This window comes from Eupeodes corollae, chromosome 1 (assembly GCF_945859685.1).
Source record: "Eupeodes corollae chromosome 1, idEupCoro1.1, whole genome shotgun sequence".
Taxonomy (NCBI): domain Eukaryota; kingdom Metazoa; phylum Arthropoda; class Insecta; order Diptera; family Syrphidae; genus Eupeodes; species Eupeodes corollae.
In genome coordinates, this window is record NC_079147.1 from 66,516 (window position 1) to 93,977 (window position 27,462).

General features: G+C 31.6%; 1 protein-coding gene across 4 annotated transcripts; it reads right to left on the bottom strand.

Moving 5' to 3' along the window:
* Window positions 1-1,147: 1,147 nt before the first annotated feature.
* LOC129953053 (papilin) lies at window positions 1,148-27,203 on the bottom strand. 4 transcript variants are annotated; one of them, XM_056065989.1, is made up of 19 exons: window positions 26,714-27,027; window positions 17,664-17,724; window positions 17,419-17,594; window positions 17,298-17,358; window positions 13,961-14,318; window positions 11,744-12,353; window positions 11,558-11,681; window positions 11,314-11,493; window positions 7,838-11,249; window positions 7,179-7,358; window positions 6,436-6,606; window positions 5,725-6,341; window positions 5,022-5,208; window positions 4,078-4,643; window positions 3,072-3,222; window positions 2,439-2,918; window positions 2,026-2,184; window positions 1,845-1,961; window positions 1,148-1,781 (listed from the first exon to the last, which is right to left on the bottom strand). In XM_056065989.1, exons 1-19 carry the CDS (start codon window positions 26,734-26,736, stop codon window positions 1,618-1,620), a joined length of 7,797 nt encoding a protein of 2,598 aa, XP_055921964.1. In that variant the 5' UTR covers window positions 26,737-27,027; the 3' UTR covers window positions 1,148-1,617. The 4 variants fall into 4 exon arrangements, with proteins under 4 accessions (XP_055921964.1, XP_055921965.1, XP_055921966.1 ...); XM_056065990.1 differs by lacking the exon at window positions 2,439-2,918 and having other exon boundaries at window positions 26,714-27,198; XM_056065991.1 differs by lacking the exons at window positions 5,022-5,208; window positions 5,725-6,341; window positions 6,436-6,606 and having other exon boundaries at window positions 26,714-27,091.
* Window positions 27,204-27,462: the final 259 nt, after the last annotated feature.

Here is a 27,462-nt window from a genome sequence, read left to right on the forward strand (position 1 = left end):
AAATACACATATTTTTTTATTTTTTGTTTATAATTATTAAAAAATTACATAATTTCTTTTTTAAAATAATACGTATGTCGTGTATTTTAATGAAATATTTTAGGGCTTACCTTATTGTTTTAATTGAAAACAATATTAGCCACGAGCAACTAATTAGAAACGAAAACCCAATAATTGAAAATGAACCTGTAAAACCAAACGGTTCTTTTTTCTTCAAATTATTGCAATGTTATCAACTTGTTTACTTAACTGCTGACTTTTGGACCGGTAGGCTGTGTGATATTCTTTGTGCTTGTATCAATTAGCTTGTGAAATTTTATCTAAATCGAAGACTAATTAGAAACAACTTATTGTTTAAGTTTTTTCAGTGAAATTCTTATTGGCTCAAATATTTAAACTTCAAATATTGGTAAGAACCTATGAATAAATAATATGTAATCGACAACGCATCTTCAAATTCAATTTTAGAAATAGCGAAATGCACTCCAGCCATTAGGAAAGCTATTTGAAAGCCGAAAAATATAAATTTATCTTTGATATTAATATTTTGATTTTGAATATTTTAATGTTTTAAGCAAGACAAATCGACACACAGGATGTGAAGTTATCAATGTGGGTCGCATATCAGCCTCTGTTTAGTTTTATATTTTGTTCAACACCCACTAACGGCAGCATTAAAAGTTAAAAAGTTACACCAACTCTAAGTCACTCCTTTAACTCTTCGAATAGAATAGAAGGTTGTTTTTAATGTAAGTATTTTAATAGATAACTTTGATAGAAAAACATAAAATAAAATGAGGAAATTTTAGTTGAATATTTTTTGAATTAAAAGACTAGGTCAAATTTGTTTCATGTAAAGATTGCCCAACCAATATTTATATGAGTTACAAGTACAATTTTCGGCTAAGTGTAGTGTGTTTAGTCTGTGTACGAACGTTAAAAAATTTTATTGTGAATAAATTTACCGCTGAAAAGCACTCAACATAAATGGGAGAGATTTTTCTTGAGTGTTTGTATTAAAAAACTTGAGTGCGAAATCATTTGCTCCAATAATTTTGTTTAACTATACTTGTACTAAGTACAGCCATCCATAACCATTAATAAATATGTTGTGTATTTTTTTTGTCTAAGTGTAAAACAATACAAGCATTTTTTGGAAATATTTAAAATTTATTCGTTATTTTTTTATATTCGGATCGGGTGTTTCATTTATTTACAAAAAACATATTTTGTTCTTATAATTTCGGAACTCACCCAATGTTCTTAAGTCATACATTAATACTGAGATTATACTTTTTCAATTATATAATATCTAATTTAATACAATTGAAATGGAATTATAAAATCATTATTATGATTAAAAATGCAAATTTAAAATTACTTCAAAAGCCCATAGCGTTAATAAATAGGAACAAGTTAAACTTTATTTACTATTATGAGCTACTTTTGAATATAAGCTCGTTCATCTCTTTCAAGAGTCGTTCAATTAACATCTCATTTTTTGGTTAAGTTTTTAAACTATTATAATTACTGGCCTGAGGTTGTCAAAAGCGAATAGTAAAAATTGTATTATAAAATAAGACTTATTTAAAATTAAAGCTTCTTAAATTAAATTTGTTATAAAGAATTTGGGTGTCCACCAGGCAGCTGTCCAGCAAGTGTGCAAGACCTGCAGCAGAATTTTCGGTAGTAACTATTCGAACAGTACCTTCCTTTGACTATAAGAGCACAATTGGCAAACAAAATATTATCCGTACAGTCAGCACTAACTTGTTCTCCAGCTATAAATTACAAAATTACATTTTTTCATCAAAGTATTCGTCAGACAATATCCCAAAACTTACATTCTACTAACACCTTTTCTTCACTGGTGTTAAAACTAAATGTGTTTCTTGCTGTGCACTTGTAGTAGCCAGAATCCTCCGCTGTTACTTTGAATATTAACAGTCGATGCGGATTTTCTACATGCACGATAAATCAAAATAGTTTTATATTATGAATATCAATTAAGAGATCTTTTTTTACCAGTTATTTGAACTCTGTTAGAGGAGAACAGCTGTTTACTGTCCTTAAACCAAGCCACATTTGGAGTGGGGTACCCTTCAACAATACACGTAAGAACAATATCTGATCCAACAGTATAATTGTTGCTCGAGTCTCGCCTAAGTAAAGCGGTTGCAGCAACTGTTATTATGGAAAATTTTAAAATTAATATAATTTTGAAATTGATTTTTAAATAAATTAATAAAAGCACGAACATTGAAAATAAATGCATTAAATAACTAAATACATATATTAGATTAAAAATGACCACAAACACAAAAGATCTACCTGAAAAGTATAGTTTTAATGCAAACAATTTAAATGTGTTGTATCAAAAAACCATAGTTCATTCACTATTTATTTATCTATAAAAGCATATTTGAACCTTTACTTACCCGATTTTTTATATGGGGGAGGAGTTATAACGTTTTGACCCAAATCAACAACTTGTGCTTGAGAGGGTCCAGTTTTCGATAGTTGTGGGTTGAAAGAATTAACAGGTTTAGAAGTACTAGGCAATGTAGCGGGGTCAATGATATACTTTAAGTACGGTTCCTTTGGACTAATATCATGCACAGGACCTACTGCTTTAAGAATTACTATCTTTGAAGCGGGTTTTCCATGCCCAGTCCAAGCCGAACATTCGTATGGCCCTAAATCTGTCAATTCGATACTGCGAAATACCAATGAGTAATCACGCTTTGTATCATAACGAAGAGTAGTATAAGGCATTCTAGTTTTTCCACGCCACCAATTAACATGCGGTTTTGGATAACCTCCCGCAGGGCATCGTATCATAGCTGGTTGTTTTAATGTTACGATTTGTGTTATATTTTTAGGGCCATGTATGTAAGCTGGAATGTTCTTTTTAGAAACTACACATCCAAAGCAATCGAGAATCCATGCAATAAAGTTTTTTTCAATAAAGTTAGTAAATAGAATAACGAACACCACATTAAGTAACTAAGTTAATGGTACACACATGCAATTAATTCTAAATTTTATAAAATAAATTGTTAAATAATTACCTGGTACTTGAAGGTTTACTTCACGTGACACTGGTGCTCCAAGTCCATTCGACGCAACACAAATGTATGAGCCACTGTCAGACTGGTGTACTTGAACAATAGATAGGTCACCTGATGAACTCAATATAAAGCGCCCATTGTTTGTGTCGATCTAAAATAAAATCATTATTTAATATCACGGCAAAAGGGTACAATTTACGGGGACCATATAAAGTATAAAAAACAAACACTATATTCAAATTTAAGTTCACACCAATCGTTTTTTAAAGTAAACACGAATGAACGTTAATCTGGGCCATCTTCTGCATACGTTTTTGTGATTAAACTGTGTACGCAGCTATTTGTATTATGAAACGATTATTTTCAGTTATATAATGAAAACAAAGTAAAACTAGAAACCCAAATCTCAAGACCTCAAGAAGAATGAAATGTTAAATTCATAAAAAGCAGATCTTCACCGTCTATAACTTTTTTAATACCCATGTTGAGTTTCTTTAAAAATACTTTTACGGCAAAGCTAGTTTTGAATTATTTTACAGATTCAACTTTTTCAGAATTTTGATTTAATTTGAGTACCTATTATTTTAATCAAAGTTTTCAAAATATTAAAACTTGAAAAACATTAAAATCTAGTTTAACTGTAGATTTAGTTTGGAAGAAAAATAATAATATGGATATAAGAGAACCATAATCATTTTGATTTTGCTGTTATTCGTTAGAGATTGAATATAACCAAATACATGTGCCCTATCTTTATATTTTTTCCAAACCTGAAATATCTGCTTTAAGAATCTCTAAAAAAATTGTTCCTCAAGGATTCTTTAAGTTTTTGGCACCACATACACATACTATCATTTTCAAAACAAGGCATCTTTAAATTCAAATCTCTAATAAAATCAGGATAAAATATAAAAGTAAAAGATACTATTTATATTCTTATAACCGAATAAAATACCTATACTATACATTACATAACCTACGATATTGATTTAAATAAGTAACTTACCAAAATAGCTCCACGTTTCCACGTTACCACTGGCGGTGGATTTCCAGTAGCAAAACACCTGAGAAGTGCTGTACTTCCAACAGAGCTAGTTACTTCAACTTCCTTGGAAGTTTTTGGTTCTAATGAAGCAGCCGATTCTCCTGGCTGTATCATTTCAGTTCTCGAAGCGATAGGAGTCACTGTAGTGGGATGTAATGAAGGCTGATAAGGACGAACGCAAACGTGGTTGCATCCTTCAGAACAGCACTTGTTATCATCTCTGCAATCAGCATCGTCATAGCATTCACGGCGACAATCTGAACTATTAGACAGTTTGGGACAGATTCCATTTTTATTAACCTCTCTACATATGGGCAAAAACTTCGTTTTCGAAGAAGGATCACTTGATATATCAACCGTGCATTTTTCTTCACTAGAGCATGTATGATCAGCACAAGGATTAAAACAGTCACATCGTTCGCATCCATCAGCACCTCGTTCAGATCTCACTCCAAACGGACATTGCAACATACGGCATTGTTCAACAGCAGATTCACATTTGGTTACTGATGGCTTTGTGCTGTAATCTATAACAAATATTTTTTGTTGAAAAACTGTTTTTATTTAAAAAATAAATAAAATTAAATAATTGGCGTTAATAATTCATTTTCCATTTATATAACTTAAAAACCATGCAAGCTTATACACAAATTCATTAATATTGTTAGCAAACATATGTTTCAATAAATAGAAATAAAAAGAAATCGATCAACAAGATATCAATTAACAAAGATTGTTTGTTGTACATTATTTAACTGTAAGTTACCAAAAGTGAGCACGTATGTACGTTTGATACAAGTATGTTATAAAATTTATATATTTTTTAATTTTTATAGTCTTCCATTAGGAACAACATTTGTATAATCCATTTGAATCTCATTTATATGTTCGTAAAAACAACTTACCCTTTAATTTTGGTTTAACACACTTTTGTTCGCAGTGCTCACGATTTTCAAAACGATTTTCATTACCATTACAGCCTGTGTAATAAAAGTGTTCACATTGTCTCGAGTCTTTATTGTAATACCAAGATAAAATGTTTTCTTTACAATCACCACCATTATCCAGGGGAAGATTGCATTTGTTTTCATCCTATAAATTTAAAGCAACTTTAGTTAAAATATTATATTTATGATTTGAAAATGATTAATTTCAAAGACCTACCGGACCTTAAAAGGTCAACCATTAACAAGTTGGTTTAAGAAAATTTATTTTTGAAATCAAATGAATTTAATGTATTTGAAAGAATAGGATTCTTGGCAAACAAAATGTGTTTTCAATGCAAATATATTATTGGTTGTTTAAAACATTATTTTAAAACTTTTGGCGCAAAATTTAAAACGTTTTGGTAAAATTTTAAAGCCATTTCTGGCAATTTACGAAGCGTAAGAGATCATTTATTTAATTTTAAACTTTTTACTATCTCTTGACAATTTGCTTAAGTTATTAAAATATATTTAAGTAAGTAAATTCAAATATTTAGAAAATTTCTACTAAGTAGAATGTTAAGTCATTAACAACATTTTGTTTAAAATTATGCGCCATTGTTATACTTATATTTTTATTTTATCCGAAAATTAGAAAGTTGTTCCTTTTTTTAATTCTTACCGAACTAGCTTCTTCCTCCTCGGAGCAGTATTCCATGCATTCCTGCTCATTAATAAAATTATTACGGTTACCACCAAGTCCCGCAAACTCAAATTCTAAACAGCGTTTATTAGGTTTATCATAATGCCATCTTGTTGTCGTTTCATTTCCGTGACCGTAAAGGGGTGGGAGTAAGCAAGTTGAATGCACATGGAAACAACTTTCTTCACATTCCACTTCTGAATCAAAATTATTATTGTTTCCATGACAACCACTGTAAATAAACCTTTCACAAATGCCATTATCAGCGTCATAAAACCAACGAAGTAGCTCTTTATCACAGTCACCAGCCTTAGGTGGCTCAAAGCACTTTTCTTCACTTGTGACTGCATTTTCAGGAGCATTATTGGAATTTATTTGAGGAGTGTTATTGGGGCTTATTTCATTAATAGCTAGCTCTTCAGGTTTCTTTTCACAGCGTTGTAAACATTCATGCTCGTGCTCAAAATTGTTTTCATTTCCGCCACATCCACCATAATAAAATTGTCGGCAGCGGGTGTCTTTGGTATCCCAGTACCATCGGGCAGTATAGTTTTGGCACTCACCTACCATTGCTGGTATTTCGCAAATATCCTTAGCTATGTAAATGAAATATTGTTTAAAATTTCATTCTTAAGTATTTTATAGTCCTCGAACAAAAAATAGTATTAAAGCATTGAAAGCAGCTCTCACCTATTGATTTAGGGCAATTTTCCTCACAAGACTCCAAATTTTGGAAATTATTTTTGTTTCCCCCACAGCCAGAGTAGTAGAAAGGCAAGCATTTTTGGTTACTTTCAGAGTAGTACCAACGTGCATGGTTACCACCGCAGTTACCAGTTTCTTTATGAAGTGAACAAAGTTCTGTGTTTTGTTGGTGTAAACGTAAGCATGCATGCATAATAAGTAAGTAAAAAAGTAACAACATTTATAAGGGGATTAGGTACTTGGATTACATTATTTTTAAAGCTACAGAAACAAGCACTATACCGTCTAAATCCACATACAGAAAATAGAAATTGTGCGTAAAACTTAACATAAAGCATTAACAGCAGATGATTATCAAAATTTAAAATAATTATAAAGTTGTGTGATTGCAATAAAAATAAACTCAAAGTATAATAAATTAATTATTATATTTTATCCGAATCTAAGTTTTTTTTTATATTAAAAATGCATGAAATTTAAATTAAAGGACAATGAAACGATGAAAAACTTAATAATTAATTTAAGTCATTTGGTTTTTATGTTTATTAAATTAATCATCAAATGAATTGGGTTTCAACTAAATTCAAAACAAAACGATTATTATTGGAATATATTGGGACTTAAATATTTAAATATTCCATCCCCTGTTTCATAGTCAAGCATTTTTTGGATATTCATAATTTTGCATTGTATTAAGCAGCGTTTAAAAAGATATTAGGAATACAAACCTTTATGTACTCCAGGTTGACGGCAGTGGTAGTTGCAAGCATGTTCAGTCTTATAGTTGTTTTTATTGCCCTTACAACCGCCATAAGTAAATGGACGACATGTATTTGTTTCATTATCATGGAACCACCTTTCAAAATTACCATCACAGGGTCCTTTGTCCATTGGTTGTTCGCATGGCGCTAAAATAAATTTTAAAGCTTAATTAAAAATCTAATCTAATCTGATTACAAAAAAAACCAAGGCAAGCTTTTTTTCCAAAAATACTTATAGAAACAAGATTTAAAAATTACGACATCGGTGTTGATGTCAACAAACAAATGATTTTCATTCGTGGTTAATGTGTACATACTAAATAAGTTAGCAGTCCAGAAAACCAACGCTATTTCAATAGTTATATTATACGGGCAACAGCAATTGTTAATTTTTTTTAAGAAAGAGCATTTATAGATTAAATAATAGGAAAAAAGAAGGTGTTAGTTATTTCGTAAAAATTGCAAAATCAGCAGAGTTTAACTATCGGTTGCATGATATTAAATTATTAAATTTGTTATGTATAGATACCAATTTATTGCTTAAGGTCTATTTATGTATTTTTAAGTTGAGTAGCCCTTAAGACATACTTATAAATAGAATGCTTAAAAATTTAATATTTACTTACGTAAACTTTCTTCAACAGAACATTGTGCCCTACACTCTTCAATAGTATCAAAACGATTGCTGGTACCATAGCATCCACCATAATTAAACTCTTCGCATCGGTTTCGATCAGAATCGAAATACCATTTTTTCTGGGAACCTGGGCAAGGTCCGGAGTTTTTGGGTAGCAAACACTTATCCTTACCACTGTACTCCTGACATGTATTTTTGCATTCACTTTCTGTCTCGAACCTGTTTCCATTTCCATCACATCCACCATACCAAAATCGAGTGCATGCACCATATGACGTGTCAAAAAAGTATTTAATGGCGAAATTACTACATTTTCTGCCTTGGTCTTTTGGGAGTCCACATGATTTTTGAGGGGACTCTATTACGTTTTTGCAGCCTTCAAATTTATGACCTTGCGCTTCAGTTATTCCATCTGGACAACATCCAAACTTACTTTCAGCACAAGTGCAGCCTTCATAATTTAGTCCCTTGGCTGGTGTTTTTTCATCAGAACAGCATTTAAACTGAGTTTGTGAACAATAGCAACCGTAATGATGTGGACCTTGTGATATAGTTATTCCATCAGGACAGCATCCGAATTGCATTGTATGGCACGGGCAACCAGAAAACTTTGGCCCAAGAGCTACAGTAATTTTATCAGGACAACAGCCAAATTTAGTGGATTCACAACCACATCCCTCATTATTGTAACCGCGAGAAGCGGTAATATTGTCGGGACAGCAACCAAATGCTGTATTTGCACAACTACACCCTTGGAAACTAGGACCCGTAGCAGCTTGAATATTGTCAGGACAACAACCATATTGAGTGTTAAGACAACACCCTTCCCCTAATTCACCATGAGCGGGAGTAAGACCATCTGGACAGCATCCATACGGTTCTTGAGAACATAATGGACATCCTTCCTCATTTGGACCCCGAGCTGATGTTTTTCTGTCCTTACAGCATCCGAACGATGATTTAGTACAATCATTTTCATCATAAACAGTTGGTTCTTCTGTACCTTCGGTTGCATCTGTTAGCTCTGTAACACTTTGTTGGGTTGTGAAATCGTTAGAATTAGGTTCTGTAGACAATTCAAATGAACTCTGAGTTAGATCCGTCGTTAGAGAAGTTTCTTCGTTTTCCTTGGTAGTTGTAATTGGATTAGTTGTAGGTGGAATTGTTGTAGGTGACGGACATCCCTCATAATCTTCCCCTTCAGAAGGTGTGAATTTATCTAAGCAGCAACCAAATAATGTTTCTGCACACAATGACGTTGGACAGCCTTCATATTTTGTACCCTGAGATGGTGAAAGACCATCTAAACAGCAACCGAATTTAGAATCTGAGCAAGTTTTTATTACAGGACAACCTAAGCCGAAAGGACCTTTAGCATGTGTTTTCTTATCAGGACAACATCCAAATTTGGATAGTGTACAAGTAAGTTTCTTTGGTTTTCTGGGCTTGCATTTTTTAGATTTCGGCTTCAGTTCCATTTCAATAACAGCATTTATACTATTAGGAGTTGTTTTCGAATAATTTTCCTCAGACTCCCAAATATCAACTGTGGTTAAATCAGTTGCAATGCTCTCAAATAGCTGAGTTGAAATTATAGTCGTGCTTTCGTCAGTATCCTGTATTGTTGTTTGTTCAGTTATGGAAGAAGTAGATAAATCATCAACATTAGTGGAACCTGTAATGTCATTTGAGGTTTGTGTAAAATCTGTGCTACTAATTGTTGAAGCGTTGTCTTCTATTTCCGACGTTGAATCAACGTCCATTTCTGTTGTTGATTTTTGAATTGAATCAGAGGTTGCGGAAATTGTTGAACTTTCTGATGTTGTAAAATCTGAGCTGGTTGATTCTTCAGTTGTTTTTGATGTATCTGTACTGCTGTCACTACCAGTCATTGAAATATCAGTTGTTTGCGAACTGCTATCAAATGTTGTGTCCGTGATACTGGATGGGGTTGTACTTTCATCTGATGTTGAATCAGTATTTATTTCTGTTGTTGATTCGGTGTTTGCATATGACGATGTTGTTGTATCTTCAGTTGTTTGTGAAGACTCTGTAGTAAGATCAGAAGTCTGTGAGCTGATCTCAGAAGTTATATCTGTACTTGGCGTTGTAGACTCTGTCTCTTCGAAAGTTGAACTGGTGTTTATTTCAGTTGTTGATTCTGTAGTTGATTCCGAGTTTTCTGAAATCGTAGAGCTCTCTGAAGTTGTAACTTCTTCAGTTGTTTGTGATGCATCCGTGTTAGTAACACTGCTCGTCACAGGATATTCTGAACTTTGTGAGCTACTTTCAAATGTTGTATCTGTGCTCTTAATTGGCGTTGTAGGTGTTCCATCTTCAGTAGTTGAATAATTGCTTGTTTCGGTAGTTTTGTCAGAATTTGCGGATTCCGTTGTATCCGAATTGGTCGCAACGCTTGTGAAAACGTTATCTGGAGTCGTTGAACCGCTATTAAATGTTGTTTCTAGGTCACCCTCTAGCGTTGTGTATTTTGGATTATATGTGTTAAGATCAGTATTAATTTCTGTTGCTGCCTCTGTTGTTTGTAATGTCTCCGTACTGCCAAAAAGATCTGTTGGTTTTGTTGAGCTGCTATCAAATGTTGTATCTAAGGTAGTGACCGTGGTTGTATAATTAGGGTCATCTGTTGTTGAATCGACTTTACTGTCGGATGTTGATTCGAAAACTGTTGAAATATTTTCAGAAGTTATATCTGTATCTGTTTCACCACTTCCCTCTCCAGATCCATCAGTAATATCAATGTCCGAACCTTCAAGAACTTCTAAGTTTTCTTTAATTTTTGTTGGTGGAAGTTCAGATTTGTCATATTCATCTTCATCTTCGTCACAATCTTCACCACTTTCAAATTCATCTTCAATGGACTTATTTGTATCTATTGGAATAAGTTCATCATCAGTACATGGTTCGGTATTGCAATTTTCAGAACCAAATTCAATTTTTGATTCTTCACAATTCGAAGCTTTTGATCCATTTGCTAAGCAAAGCACTTCGCGATATCTTTGTCCACCACCGCAGATCTTACTACATTCTCCCCATGGCCCTGTGAACCATTCACCAGGACAGTCTTTTTGATCTCCTTCACATTTTTGCTCAGTACTTGGTTTATCTAAAGAATTGCACTCAGACTCATCAAGAGCTCGTGTAAGTTTTAAACCATCGAATTCTGCACATATTACGATGCGAGACTGAATTCCTGTACCACATTTGGCAGAACATTCACTCCATTGAGAAGTAAACCATTGTATTTTACATTTTACAGAGCTACAGGGCCTGATTAAAGAAGGTTTTTCCAACAAACAAAATTTGTCATCATACACTTTTCCAGTCTTTGAACCGCATAATGCTGTCCTTGTTTCTTTTGTCTGTCCACACTTTTCACACTAAATATAAGATATTAAAATATAAAACAGATGACATATATGTAGTACATTTCTCCTATCTTACCCCACTCCATTGTGAAACTATCCAATCAACTCCCTCGCATGGCGCCAGCATACAAACTTCTTCAGTATTAGGTTTTTCTTCCGAACATTCTTCACTCGGCAAAATTTTTTTCTTACCGTCTTCTTCTTTAAAACATGTCACTTTTCTTGTTCTTTTACCTTCGCCGCAAAGTTTGTTGCACTAAATCATATATTCATCACTCATAATTAACTTATTACTAATGTATAAATATAAGCACACTTACCGGAGTCCAAGGTCCTATATGAAACTTTGGACAGTTTTCTATATCTCTATTGCAATCTCTAGTTTCTGCAGGCTTACTTCCCAAAGCGTTCAAACAAACGCTGTCATTCAAAATACTTGCAGACCTTAAACAAATATAAATCTGTAGAATATTTTCTGAATTTGTGTTAACAAAATTTTAACATACCCGTTTGGCGAAATTCGTTCACAAGACACAGTTCGGTTTTGAGTGCCATCTTTTCCACATGATTTTGAACACTTGCCCCAAGGTTTTTCCACCCAACTTGGAGCGCACTCTTCAGTGCCACATGCTTGTACATTATTGGGTTTTGTATTGGCATCACAAAGACTTTCATCGACTTCTTCCAATGTAAGTCGATTGTTACAAGTTACATTTCTGCTTTGAGTGCCACCACCACAGGACACACTGCATGGACCAAATTCCATGTGCGTCCATGAATACGTATCCGGAAAATTCTTCGAAACAGTTTCCGGAATACTATATTCATACTTAACACCTACGTTGCGATCTTGTATAAGCATAACGATATATATTGTTTCAGTAGTTGGACCGCTACAGGTAAGTTGGTCTGGTGCAGCAAATCCGGTTGGCTTTCGTTGATAATGCCACCATGATCCGGCAAACAGCATTGGTCGAGGGAAATCTATTCGCCAATTTCCATTAAGATAGAAATGTCCAGTTAGGTTTCTGCAAGCTAGGTAGTTATTTGAAGGTTCTTTCTCTTTTAACACAATGTTCGTAGCTCCAGTTGGAATTAAAAGGATATCGTTGTAGCCTATAAATAAACACATTTTGAAAATTGTGTTACCCAAAACCAACAACTGTTTTGTTTTAAGTACTGTGTTCAGAAACACTCCTATGCAATTAATTCATATCGCTTTTAAATATGTTTCTGTGCAGAGAAGAATTTTTATTAAATAATTTATTATTCCAAAACCTGAATTTTATAAATATAGACGTATTTCAATTTCATAAAGAGCAAATATAACAACAGGTTATGGGCGACAAGCAACATGAAATCCCTAATGCAATTATTTAGTTTAATGGTTAGGACTATGAAAATTAGAGTATTCGAATGAAAATGTATCTGCAGGACTCCTTCGATGGTTTCGAGCTCCAAGAAGTCAAGAAGCGGCTGGTATCCCAAAATGTTAGGTGTCCAAAAAAATTGCCTTTTTCATTGCACTTTTTATTCTGATTGCAAGAGCCTTGAATGTCATCGAATACCTTTTTGAATTTTGTGAAATGAAATATGTAGGTAGGTACCCGTGGATATCATAGTTTCCATACAAACTGTACGGGAGCTTCTTTTATGTTTAGAATTTAATAATATAAATATTGGCCCAATCTTTAAAACGCTCTCGTTTAAGCATTTAAACGAGTTAAAGCAGTTATTTATTTAAAAAGTCTTGTTTAGTTTTTTTTCTAAATTTGAAACACTTTAAACACTCTTTTCAGGTCACTCTTAGCTAATTCATCTTTACAGATAAGATGTCAGCCGATTTTGTGAGCATTTTTTTGATTTTGGGACGATCGACCGAACGTTGTCCCAATAATTTAGATTGTTTGGTGTCGTAGTCAATTGATTTTGTGGAGGGGGTGCAAATGGTTTTGTTTTGTAGTTGTAATGGTTGCTTGGTGCATGCAGCACAAATTCAAGCAAATATGCCTAAATACAAGCATAAAATGTCAAACGTCAATGGATAAACTCATTTTGAGAGTCGTCTTCGAATTTACAAATGATTAATAGTAGGTTTCAAATGTTTAAAAATTTGTGCGATTATATATTAAAATCATGAGTTCTGATTTTGTCCTACGTTTTGCCCACAATTTATACATGTACATGTATATGTTGTTGCAAAGCTTAGCACTTTTACATATTTTTTTTACGAAATCAAAGATTTAAACCATGGGGCTTACTTAAGAGAACTCTCATAGTATAGGTCAGAAAAAATGCACGTATGTTGGTACACTCCATAATACGTAATAATTTTGTATTGGTTTCATTTTTAGGCTCTAGGTGATTGTATTTGTGTCCGTTTGGTTTTGCTTGATTATACTAAGAACAACGTTCACAAGTTTTTGAAATTAATTTCTTTAAATTTAAGCTATAAAACGTATTTTGATACGTTTTACTTTCGGAATACTTCTCAAAAAACTTACTGTAGGTTCTTAAACCAATGAATGCAAAGTACATAATTTAGAGTAATGAATTATAAAATTGAATTGGGCCTTTCTATGCAATGGGTTTCATTCTTATGGAATCCTTAACATTGTGCTCAAACAAAACGCTGGAATTGGCTTTTCGAAGAACAAGAAGACATACATAGGTATAAATCAAAAATAAATCAATATAAAGGAGAGATAAACCTAATATCTTACCTGCGGCCAGGTCGTTCGTGTCAAATGATCCAGAAATAGTTTTGCAGGAGCTTCCGTCTCCAGCGCATTTTCTGCACTTATCTTCTCGGGCATTTGAGCCAAGCATCATGTCACATCCTACAGGTTTGCATTCGCCATCAACGCATACGTCTAAAGATTTGTCATTGCACCTTGTTCCATCAATTACTTTTGCTTTGTGTCTATAATAGAATCGTTCTCCTCTTGGCATACAATTTAGCTCACATGGATTCGGAGCATTGGTATAAGGTACCCATTGATAGCGTACCCCATCAAAAGGAACATTATCAAATCTAGAGCATTGCTGAGCGCGAAAGTCGGGATCTTCATCCGGACAGTCCTTTGAAAAAATAGAAAGTAAATGATTTTATTTATGTTTTACAATAAAATATATTGAGAAGGAGACATTCCCTTCCTGTTTGGGCAAAGGGTAGTAACACACAACAGCAGAAACAGTTCAAATATAAATTAATGCTTACAGAACTTTAAACAAAGTACTTATTTTTTTCTAGAAAATATTTATATCGATAAACACTGCCAACCCCTAGGAAATTGAACCCGTTTTTGTATAGCTGGTGGAAGTGTTGTACCGGGAAATTTTTACTACCTTAGTATAGGTACATATTTCGCCATTACAAATTTATAGAATCGGAAACGAGCGTTAGAATTCCTCAAAAAAGTTTTTAAGACCTAGTTCTAAAAACGTCGGTCAGATTGGCAGAATATGAATTCTGATAGCGAAAACAAACAAAACAATAAAGATATAAAGTGAGATTAAATGTATTAATAAAATTAAATTACTGGAAATTACTTTTAAACAAGTTTATATAAAAGAAATTTTTTAAATTTCAAGGAAAAGATACAGCAAAAAGAAAAAGAAAAAAAAGAACAAACAAATTTAAATGCACTAGAAGAATTAAAAGCTCTCTGTAAGATTACATCTTCAGCTTCAAAATCGTTCTTCCCAAAAATGTCCCGACGAATTTCTTGGATAATTGGACAAAATATTAAAAACTGTCCCATATTCACTCTCTCATGACCAAGCAGTTTGATTTTCTAAGACTAAACTCCAACTTACTATAGAAGTCTTTATACTGCGATGCTTTGGCCTGGTTAATGAAATTTTGCCGATATTTCTCATCAAATTTCGCAACAAGGGAGTAAAGACGTAGCAAACCTGTTTCGATATGAAGCAAATAATTAGGCGTTGTTGTACATTTTGCTGAGTGATGGATGGATGTATTTGCAATGCAGTTTTTCTAGGAAACGCAGCCTTCGCCTCCTGAAGTTTTAACTTGATATGTTTTTTCATACAAAGGTTACTTGTTATGGTAACACAGAACTATTTAACTTGATTAACAACTTGAACTTCCTGATCCTGGTACTTCCATTTTTGATAACTAGCGTATCTTCCGTGTCCTGACTGATAAATTCCATGTACCGCAATATTGGAGTTGGTCTGGGAATTCCGATAAAAGTACGATATCATCAGCATACAATACGCCCGGAATATTTCTCCCGCAAAGTTCACCCATCCTATCGTGTGCTCCATTAAATTCTCAATAAATATAGTGAATAATAGAGTACTCAACGCACATCCTTGTTTTAGGCCCATTGAAGAACTGAAATCTTTGGAAACGCATTCTCCATCCCAAACGGCTATTGAATATTTAGCATAAAGATCTCTTAAAATACTGATCATTTTGGGAGATATGCCGATTTTCAAAAGTTTAAGAAAAAGTGCCCTTCGATAAATGCTGTTAAATGCTGCCTTAAAATCTATAAAAAAAGGAATACAGTTTTTGTCCACGATTTAAGTACACATTTGCAATATTAAGTAGCAGAAACACCTGATCAGTAGTTGAATATACAGAGCGAAATCCAGCTTGCAGCTCACTAAGCTTGGAGTTCACGTATACTTACAAAGTAAATAGGTCTACTGAATATGATACTCGCAAATATCTTCATAGATGCGTTTTAAAACGATATCCCTCGATAATCGAAACAGATTTTTAAATAATGGAAAAATCACCGAAGACAGAAAACTAGAAGCAATGACTCCAAACGGGAAGATTTCATTATCACAGCAAAGAAGTTGGGCTGTTAAATCGCGGGATGCATACTTGAAAAAGTGCGTGACTAGAATGAGGCCACATGCAACTTTATGAAAAAGCCCTGGCCAAAGGTTTTCAATTATAATAAAGTGCGGTGAATGGTAAAAGTTACACGTCTTCTGATTGAATTCAACTTCTAACAACCTTCATAGTGTAAGTGATGCAGGCTTGAAAATGCTTTTCATTAATGGAAACGGCCGTTCCAGCAAACATTTATAGTTCTTCATTTAAAGCTCATGTTCTTTTTTCTGCCTTAAACCCTTTTTGATTTTCTCATATTTTTGTGGATCATTAATATGGTTCCTTACAACTTTCTTGCTTCTGTTGAGTCTCATTTGCTATTTTACGTCCTGAGAGTCCTAATTCCTTCCAAACACATATTTCTGTAGCTGCAAATGTGTTTTTCAAATTAGATTTAGACAGTTATTTTCCACACTTTTAAAGATATTCTATACAAAAGTTTTTAAAAGATCGCACTAAACTCCTCAGTAATGGCCTCAGCAAAGTGGGGAAATTATGTATAGGTTTTTTTAGTAGTTCATTATTTGATATTGGAAAATTCCAACACTATTTCTAGTGACGAAATACGTACCTATTCACATATAGTACAATTTTACGGATAAAACACTTCCACCAGCTATAAAAAGCGAAAATCGATTCCGAAATATGTGGCCTCATATTAGTGGTTGGCAATATATTTGAAGAAAACTTGCTCTGCATTTTTTTTTTTAAATTTGGGGCTTGAATAAAGTGAACATGCTTGTTAATTTCGCGTCAGGAAATTGTAAATCATAATTATAATATACTCGTAAGTTTGTACTTGGGCACAAGAAAAACACAGCTTTTTCGCAGCAAAAATAGAAAACGTGGGTTGCAATTTATAAATCTCATATTATTTGTTGACTAGTTATAATTTTGATTTTTGTACCACATTCATGTAAACATATAATGTGTTTTGTTTCATTGTTTTTTTTTGTATCTGAACCCAAATCAATTTGTTTCCAAAAAAAAGTTGAAATGTAAATTAAAAATATGTATAGCCCTTACATTGACATGAAAAACAGAGAACTACATATATCAGGTTTTGTGATGTTAATGTCGAATATGATTAGGCTGCTCTGATGTTTGGTTACTGCGTGAATTTTATGACTCTTAGTAAATTAGTGCATTTATTAAAGAGTTAAAATATTTAAAGAACAAAATACCTGTGTGTTGCAAGAAAAGTACTTTCGTGATCCACCTATACAATTCTGCATCCCCTTGGATCTAAAAAAAAACAAATTATTGTAACTATATATGTAGGTTTAATAATAGGAAAAAAGTTACCGATATGACAAACACTCCCTCGTTTGAAAAGAAACGCCGCCTCCACATGATCTCGAACATTCAGATGGAGAGCTCCAATCACTCCATTCATGAGCCTCACCTTCTCCGTTAGGAACTATATAGCTCTCTGGTAGGTACATATGTGCGCCATATTGTCGTTTGTGCCTTTTTCCATGCTTGAATAAAAAAAAAAAGGATTTTTAGATTCGCTAAAACAATTACGAAAAACCAATTATTAAACTCACGTATCTACTGGATGAAGATTGTATCAGCACAAACAGAATACAAGAAAATAGTCCGGCTGCCCTGTAAACACAAAGAATATTTTTCAATTGCAAACGATATTTAAAACCTAACCTTTATATTAAAATGTTCACCTAAGGAACTTAGAAAAGTATATATAGCACCTAAATTTCTCACGTTTGTACATATGCAGTTGATTATAGTCAATATTAACTACTGTTTTAGAAAAGTACTTTTTAAAATCTTAGTAGTACTTGTAGCTCGATGGTTAGTGCATAGGACTGTGATGCCAGAGGTCTTGCGTTCAATCTCTGCCTGTGTTATCTAAAGTACTGCCTCTTGCGAGGAATTGACATATCCTCCAAGAGTAATTCTTGTCATGAAAAATGCTTTCTTAATAAGCTCTTCGGATTCAGCTTTAAACTGTAGGTCCCACTATCCCTGACAACATTACTCGCACGCAGGAATGGTTGACAGTTGTTAATCACTAGGCCCTAGTTCTCAACGGAACCCCACCTAATTTATTTATTTTATCGTTTAAAATACTTATACTTTATTAGAAAAAAAAACTATTTTTCGATATTTTCGTTATAAAGATAAAGTAAAAAAAAAGATTGTTGGTTAAAATATAACATTTTTACTGAAATTGCTACTTCGTTGTTACATATATAATATGAGCATATATTTATCACAGTTTCTAGACTGAATTGATTAAATTTGACTTCCATTAATAGCAAATCTCACACCGGAAGACTTCTTTGGTTCTTTAAATACCTATCATATCGAATAGAATATCACGAATTTTCCATTAGTTCTGTTACAAATAAAATTACCAAATTACTTAATTACCACCCTCAGCTCAGCTCAGCTAATGTAGGCTCTTAAAAGTTGTGGCTATGCACCTATTGGAGCACTCAGCTTGATATTGATATTTTTAAAGAATTTTCCTAATCCTGTGGGAAGTCTTTCAAAGATCGTTTTCCTGTTCTGAGCCCAAACATTTTCAAAGCGATTTAAATATGGACAAGCCAATCTCAAGATTCTTTAAAACCAACTAGATTCACCCCATTATTTATGCATGATACTCTCACCAAATACGGTAAAAAAAATCTATTTATCTCCATTGAAATGGGTATTAGTTAAACCCCTTTCCACACTTTTTTTTATATGGTTTGTTAATCTTTTTTCACATTTGTTCCCAACAAATAAAAATATTTCATACTCATTTCTCGCGTGCCACAATAAAAGCCCTTTGCTTTTCTGCACAATACATTTTAAGAGTCGATGTGTTAGCCAATGATCTATAGATGTTTTGAGTAACAACGTCTTTAAGTTTTGTGGTTGAATGGAACAAATGATGCCATTATAATACTGAATCAGAAAATGGCAAAAACGACAAATAGAATAACTATTTTAGATTGGTCTGAAAACATTTAAAATTTTATTTTAAGGTTAAACGAAAATATTCTGATTTTGTAATAAATAACGAATTAAATCTTCATTTTAGTCTCAAGCATTAAGTAAAACCTAGATCCATATTATGTACCATGTACTGTTTGTTGGAATCTGAATTCAAAGCCGAACAATTAATAAAAAGAGTTACTTTGAACTCTTTCAGAAAAAAAAAACATATGTATAGATACACTTTATGAATACATTAAATGAATATTATTAAATACGAATCTTATAACACTACTGAAGAATTTCCGAAATCAACGAAATTAAAAAAAAAAACAAAACAATTAAAAAAGAAATAATAATTCGTTCTTTACTAGATCGGTCGCAACTTGTTGTAATTATTCACCGACATTATATTGTAGTTATGTTAAGACGATGCTTTAAGCTTTTAAAATTTTCAAAATTCTTGAACATTTTAATAAAAGGGTTTACATGACATTAAGTGAGGGTAAATCGATTGAGTAGTGTTAAGATTAAGTATAATTTATGTGGCTTCTGTTGAATCGAGGTCAAGAAATCAAAGAAGTGTGACAATTTCTTTGCTGCTTCTGCTTTTACGTATAATTCTTTGTTCTCATTCTCTTTGCATTTTAATTTTAAGTACCTCCCTATAAAAGTGCGGTGTTCAATAACTTTGTTCAGGTATTTTGAACTATCAAGTTTCGGAAATGTGCGGTAGGCCTGAACGACACAAACCCAGGCGTACGGAGTTGGAACTTAAAAAGAAAGGTACACATGTATTCAAATACATTTTATATACATTATGAATTTGTAACTGCAAAAAAGTTAAATATATCCCTACAGAACATAATAATAAGTTTCTATACCAAATACATATAAAATAACAACAAGAAGTTGAATTAAGTCCTCATAGAAGGGTTACACAATTGCAATTCAATAACTATTTATTGAAAAAAAATAGTTAGCAGAAACTTTAATAAAGTCATAAAAATGTTGTATTACAATTTATTTACATATTTACAGTAGAGTGCAAATGCTCCCCACGATCGGTGTGTCTCACTGAATCGACGAAAGAATTACATGATTGTTTTTCTTTCTTTGTCGATTAAAATATGCGCTCTTAATTATGTAGTTACACAATTCTTAAGAAAAAAGTGTTTCGATATTATTTTGTCTATAATATACAGTCTATAAGTTTTAGCTTAAAAGTATACTGATCGTTTTATTGTTTAAATAAAATTATAATGAAATTGTTAACTTCCCATAGGAAGTTATTGTAATGGGTCCGATATGTCAAATTGAAAATTTTGACATTTTTCGACGTTTCAAGGTCCCTAGAATCGATATAAAAGATTTTTAGAAAGATATCTGTGCGTGCGTGTGTACGTAGACGTACATACGTTCGTACGTCCGTAAGTTCGGGACGTTTTTTCGTCGTTCATAGCTCAAGAACCAAAAGAGATATCGATTTCAAATAAATTTTGCTATGCAGATAATAAGGCAGAAAGATCCAGAAAGGGCTCTCAAAAAAATTGCGTGGGTGGTTTTTTTACCATAGCAGTTTGAAAGAATGGTGAAAATTTTGGTTAACCCTAAATATCTTACGAACCAAAAACGCTAGAGACTTGTATTAAATTTTATATAATATATTGTAACATGATACCAAACAAATATATTTTTTGAAAAAATATATGAAACGGTTTTTTTTATAAATCCAAAAAACTGAAAAATTGTGTCACCTCCAAGATTGTACGATTACAATATGATTTCATCTCCAAAACTATTTTGTGCAGTGAAAAATAATGTTTTTGACATCTGATAAAAATTTGAGAAAAATTGATTTTACAGTTTTTTTTATAAAAAATAAAAATCTAAAAAAAACATAACTCAAAGTTGGTAAAAATTGAATATCGATTCAAATATCTTTTCAAAAACTTAAAATTTAGGCTTCAAACTTATTTTATATTATAGGAAATATTGTTGTCAACATTCTGAAAAATGTTGAGAAAAATCGAATTGACAGTTTTTTTTACAAAAAATAAAAACCTAAAAAAAATGTATAAAATTTGGTAAAAATTGATTTTCGACTCAAATATCTTTTCAAAAATTGTAGAGATTGGCTTTAAACTACTCTTATCTTTAAAAAAAATACTAAAACTTGGTAAAAATTTACTTTCGACTCAAATAGCTTTTCAAAAATTTGAAATATTGGCTTCAAACTTATTTTATTTCACAGAAATATTGTTTTCGATATTCAGTAATTTTTATATAAAAGTCCAACAGTCCGTTTTTTCATAAAAAATTAAATCTACAAAAAATAGTACGCAAATTTGGTTAAAATTGATACGAGTACATACTACATGTAGACAAACTTTTAAGCAAGACTAATCGATAGACGGGATGGGAAGTTATCAGTGTGGGTCGCATCTCAGCCTCTTTTTTTATACAATTACACAACTGTGCTTTCGTACCCTTATATTTATGTATACCAACATTTCCAAGTCATGTTTCATATCCATAAGGTCTACAACAAAAACAAATATTCTATCATAAGATTAAAGAGTATGTGTATTGTGCATGTAGTTTTGATTTTTAAGAACATCAAATTTCCCTTATCTGTTTTTTGTTTCGCTAAAGAAAAAAAAATGCACAACCGGGTCGTACGAATTTCCTTATGTACCCAACAATTCTGTTTACAAATGTTTTCTGTATTCTAAGATTAAAAAGTGTACCTGCAATAAAAGTTTTCAAAAATTTAAACGCAATTTGGTTTCTCAAAAAACCTTAATTTTTAAAAATTTGTATTTGAAAATCTTTAGAGCGATTTATGTTTTAAAATAAAGGGGAGAGTACGATAACTTAGGAGACAAAGTTTAATGACGGATTTGTATAGAACAGTTAAAAAAAACATTTTCTACTATGGGAGGGGGAGTCTATCTACCCCCGTTTAGGCGGTAGGGGCAATTTAAAAAAATATGTACGTTACTTCGAAAAAAATGATTATTAAATCTAAGTTGTTTTTAAATCAAAAGTATGCATAGTTTTTGAAAAAAAATTGTTTTAAACTCAAAATGTGTGCACAAAAAGTTAAAAAAAGGTTTAAAGTGTAATTTTTCAAAACTTTAAGATTATCTACTACTGTTTTTTTAGAATATTGCTCTTATTTGGTTTTGATCAAAAACTAAAAACAAGATGATTTTATGTCTTCTAGTTCTTGAGAAAATTGAAAAATACAAAAAAAAAATATTTGAATTAAATTAGTTTTTCCTTGCTTTAAAAAAATGTATCATACTTAATTGTAATTATTACCGTTATTTTTTAACTATTTTTTTCCATTTTAAATAATTTTTTTTTAAATTGCCCCTCGTGCCTAAACGGGGGGAGATAGACCCCCCTCCTATAGTAAAAAATGCTTGTTTTTAACTGTTCTATACAAATCCGTCATTAAACTTTGTCGCCTAACTTATCCTACTCTTGCCAAAATAAATTTTTATATTTACAAATTTGTGATTTTAGTTTAGAAAACTCGTAATGCGGATCGGCTCAAGACCTTAATTTCCAAATTTTAAGTCAAAAGACCCAATGGTTTGGGCTTCAGGGGCAAGGGGAGACAGATGGACGGAATAGGGGACCCACTTTTTTCGGTTTCTCTACTTTCGTAATGTCATGTTTGATTGAAATCTCGACCTCGAAATTTTGTACGAATGCAATACTTGTCATGTATTACCTACATATATATCGTAAGTAACAATGGTTCAAAAAGGTTTTTGTACAAGAAACACTAAATATTTAATACAAAATTTTACATTCAACAACTTCAACTGTACATTCAAAATAATTTACTTATTTTAATAATCCATCAAAATCATAATTAATGCATCTTTATGTTAATAAAATGTACTTCATGCATTTCTTGCATTAACACAGTCAAATATATCAAACGTTTCTCCTAAAAATAACTTGTGGTTGAAGAAGTAATAAAACTCCTAAGTGCATCTATGTATGTACGGTTTTCCTCCCTATAAACTTTTTTTTTAATTCTTGTCTCCTGATGTTTTAACATGTTTGAGTCAATTTAAGTGTTTGAAGTGGATACAAATCTCATTTACATTTGCTAGTAATGGAATACAGGACCTATATTTAGAAACTAGATACTTTTAAAAATAGTTTTTAAAAACTTCGAGCCCCATGCTGACTTGAGGATAGTTAAGTATGCTATGTTTTAAAAAATGGGAAGATGAGATACTTTAAAATATCCTACACGTACTTAGAAACATTGTCACGATTCATCCATGTCTAAGAGAATAGCATCAAAAAAAAGAAATACCAACAAGAGATATAAAGAAAGATCCAGTTTAAAGGGAGGTATTTGTCACAACAAAAACAATTATTTAAAAAAATATCCAAATAAATTTAGTCAACTCAAACACTGCACTGTAAAACTGGTTTCATAACGAAGAAAAACTTCAACGCGTTAAAAAACAAACCTGTTCCCGCAAATGATTTTTGTTGCAAAAAGATCTTTTTTGGCAGACATTTCATCCACCTTAGATCGAGTTAAATCATTTATAATGCAGCATAACATATTCTTCACTTCTCTTGGGTTTCTCCAAAGACTTTTATGTGCGCCTTATGTAAGTTAAAAATTGAAGCCCCATTTTTAGAATGAATTAGAAGAAAACTACACAGCAACCAATACGACAGTGCAATTCATCTTATATTGAGATGAGTGAGAAAACGTTTAATTTTGCTAGTTCTAAGATGATGATGTATCAATAATTTATAGGAAACATTCTGTGTTAAAAATTATACTCTTTTCGAAGCCCAGGATTGTTATTAAGTATCAAAGTCAAAAAAACATTAATTTTTTGCATATAATATATGCCCTTTTCATTTATTCGTAGAAAGCACCGAAAATGTGCAACATCTGAAATTGTATGTGAACAGGAACTACGCTTTTTATTAAGCATCGTGGTATAATCTGTTATTTCTTTATTAACAGTCTTAGTACTAATAATAATGTCGCCAGATAATAATATTGTTCATAATAATGGAAATTATTTAAAAAAAAAATAAATTCAGCGGCATCGGGGTAGTGCGAAAGAAACGTATAACAATCTCAAGTGTTTGATATTTCTTCACTTATTTTTACTTTTAAGCAGCATAATTTTTTCGCATTTTTAATTAAAGGTACTGTTTATCGTCTTTACTGAATACAAAAATCAGCAATAAAACTATAAACAGAAAGAAAATCAAGCACGTACAAACCATTCGGCCAGTTTCTCTTATTACTATAGTCTCAAAGAGTTCAATACACTCAATTTTTGTACTGTCTTCAATTCTAGGAACCAATTAAAACAGTCATAGTCTCTTTGAATGTAATGTTTTTTTCTGATAACAACATTAAAGTCAGCTAGTAGGTTATTTTTTTCGAAATAAGTCCAGGCTGCTTTTTATAACTTAAGTTAAATTAAAATGTGATAGAATACGGAAAATCTTTTCATGCGACACATAAATATGACTTTACAATACACTTTTACTACTTTTGTTTTAATAATTTAAGTTAAATTAAAACTTTGTTGTGATTGACTATTCAAAATATTTTCATGTTACATACAATTAAGATTTTTAGTTTAATCATCCAATTTTCTGAGCTGTATGTATGTAATTTAATTTTTTTTTTTTTTGCAAGAAAGAAAGATTTTAAAAAAATTTAAATTGACTAACCATTTCGCTAAGACCAATTTGGGCTTGTTATATCGATATATGTTACATTGTAGGTTTTATTTGGTAATATATTGCGTTCAGTTCAGAAAAGGAAGGTTATTTTGTCCATAGGTTTCCATAGACAATGTAGGAGAAAATATTTTTGACCGATTTTGTGTTTAGTTCAGACACTATTAATAACTTATTTGAAGCCAACTACATCCTTAAAATGCTGAAAAAAATTTTTTTTAATTTAATTTAAACTATCCATTATGCATTCATCATCCATTCAAATGTAATTTGAAATTAGGACCACACTTTTTAAGTACCTAATCAAACCAACCTCTTAAAGAAGTCAGAAAATTTAGGTGATATTGAAATTAAGAACCATTTGCTTAAGAATTTCAAACATAAACGAGACCGTAACTATTTTATTTTGTATTCAATAACCAGTGTTGAAGATTTATTTAAAATAAATAAACAACCGCAAGACTTATAATTGCTTTCAGACAGACTTGTTTGTAGATTTAATGGCTCAGAAAGCAATACAAACAATACATACCATATCTTATTAAAACCAAAGAAATTGATCCTTCAATTTTCGCCAAGTTATAGATTGTGTAAATTAAAGAAGATTCCAAACCACAGCCATTGCCATGGTTAATTCTAAAATGTTGCTTGCTAGCACTTAGAAATACAACAATAATTGGTATGCTTGTTTGAAAGCACTTATTTCTAATTGTGTTAGCACAAATGTGATTTAGGCGTTCTCTCTTTATTACGGTTTTGAATAGTAACCACTTATTTTCTAATTTATTTCAGTTCTATATTTGGTAAAAGAACAACATCAAAGACTGCAAAATTACATCTACCTCGTCCAAATGATAAGGTTATGTTCGAAAAAGATATACATACTTTTAAACTAAAGAGAAAAATTTAAGCACCAAAATCTAATGGATGCTTTGCCACTATGGGTAATGGGAATGGCTAAATAATAAACATACCTACATAGATGTTTTAATGCCTTGGTTGAATTTTGTTTACAAAGACTCTTTTAGATTTTGATACACTGAAACTTTTTAATTCTACAATCTGTTAACACACTGGAAAATATGTTTGAATTTGGGGCATGAACGTGAATCACATTGTGCAAAAATGTTGTAAAAAATTTAAGTTTAACAGAATTTTAAATATAAACAATTCAAAATAGATTTTAGATAAATATTTATTTTTGAATTCACATTAAAACGATAGAAATCCAGTTTTTTGTAGGATGGGGCAAAAAATCAGCATTTCGTGATTATTAATCAGGTAGTTTATGACCATATTGATCTTTTATAGACATTCAAGAATAACATACAATTCAAATATTGGATCTGGAATTGTATGTCGAAAATTAATTGAAATATTTGATTTTACACAGACTATATCAGGTTGAGCTTTGCCCTCATTTGCTGTGTGTAGATACATCATTTTATTCAATATAACTAAAATTCTTTCATTTACTTTTTAACTAGTTTTTTTTTTTAATTTAGTCAAATAATATCCAGGATATTATTTATTTGAACAGCACCAATTTTTTTTAACTAGAAACATAGTTCTAATCATTTTGGAAATTCTAAATATGGCACAAATTCCAACACGCCATTTTTTATATGTAAAATAATTAGATTGAAAATTATAAATTCAACTATAGATTTAAGAATCAATTGCAAAGATAATGAATAATTTCACCCAATTTCAAATTTCAATCTTTAATTATTATTGTTAAAAAATAGAAATATCTCCTTTAAATCACGGGCAGCTATACAAAATTATTGTTAACATCCTTTATTTCTTTAAAATCTCCGGATGAAGTAATTGAACAGTTATTTTATTTCAAACTAGTACACAAAATTAGAAGGATTAAAATTTATATTTAACGTACCTTAAATATTTTAGCAAATCCATTTTGATTTGTAAAGTGTCCTTGGAGTAATCCTTTAAGGTGGGTTAATATGTAATTATAACAACCTATTTTTGCATTGAATAATTATTTGTTCTTTAAAACTTTTCAGGATTAAAATTCTTAATTTAATTTATTCACTATTAGGACATTAATAACACAGAATACTTAAGTTCACTTCAAATATTTTTCTTTTTGCAGAAATTAAATATCACCCTCTACCGCAGAAAACTAGCGGGCAACTGACCATATATCAACACGATCGCTTTAAATGTACCTACTTCCTCGCGAGTAGTGAAATAACAGAAAAATATAAAGCCGATTATAAAATAGCATGGTCTCTAAAATAAAAAAAAGTCTTATCATAAAAAAGTTACACTTTATCCGTTTTTTTATTTTCAATTGAGGAAATAGCCAGAGTATACATTGCGTTAGGCTTCGAAGAGATGAAAACAATTTTTTTCTGGATTTTATGAAATAAGTTCACGAAATTAATAGGAATATTTTGTAAAATTATTTTCAAAGGTCAATTTTCCAACTATCCAACTGAAAGGGAATTGGAAGACTAATTCAAATGTGGTGCGATGATGATCATTCAACTTCAGTTTTCTCTTGTAGCTACATCTTTCAGATTATAGCCGCTCATTCTACCATCAAACGATTCCATGCTTCGTGTCTATACTTTCGTCTATACGTCTCGTCCCTGTACGTTTTACTCTTGAATAACTGCT

Coding starts and splice junctions, on each gene's coding strand:
- LOC129953053 (XM_056065989.1), bottom strand. CDS start 26,736: ATGGATTTGCTAAAATATTTAAG. Junction 17,359..17,418: donor AGGGAGTGTTTGTCATATCG/GTAACTTTTTTC, acceptor GTTTTTTTTTAG/ATCCAAGGGGATGCAGAATT. Junction 3,223..4,077: donor GGAAACGTGGAGCTATTTTG/GTAAGTTACTTA, acceptor ATTTTATTTTAG/ATCGACACAAACAATGGGCG.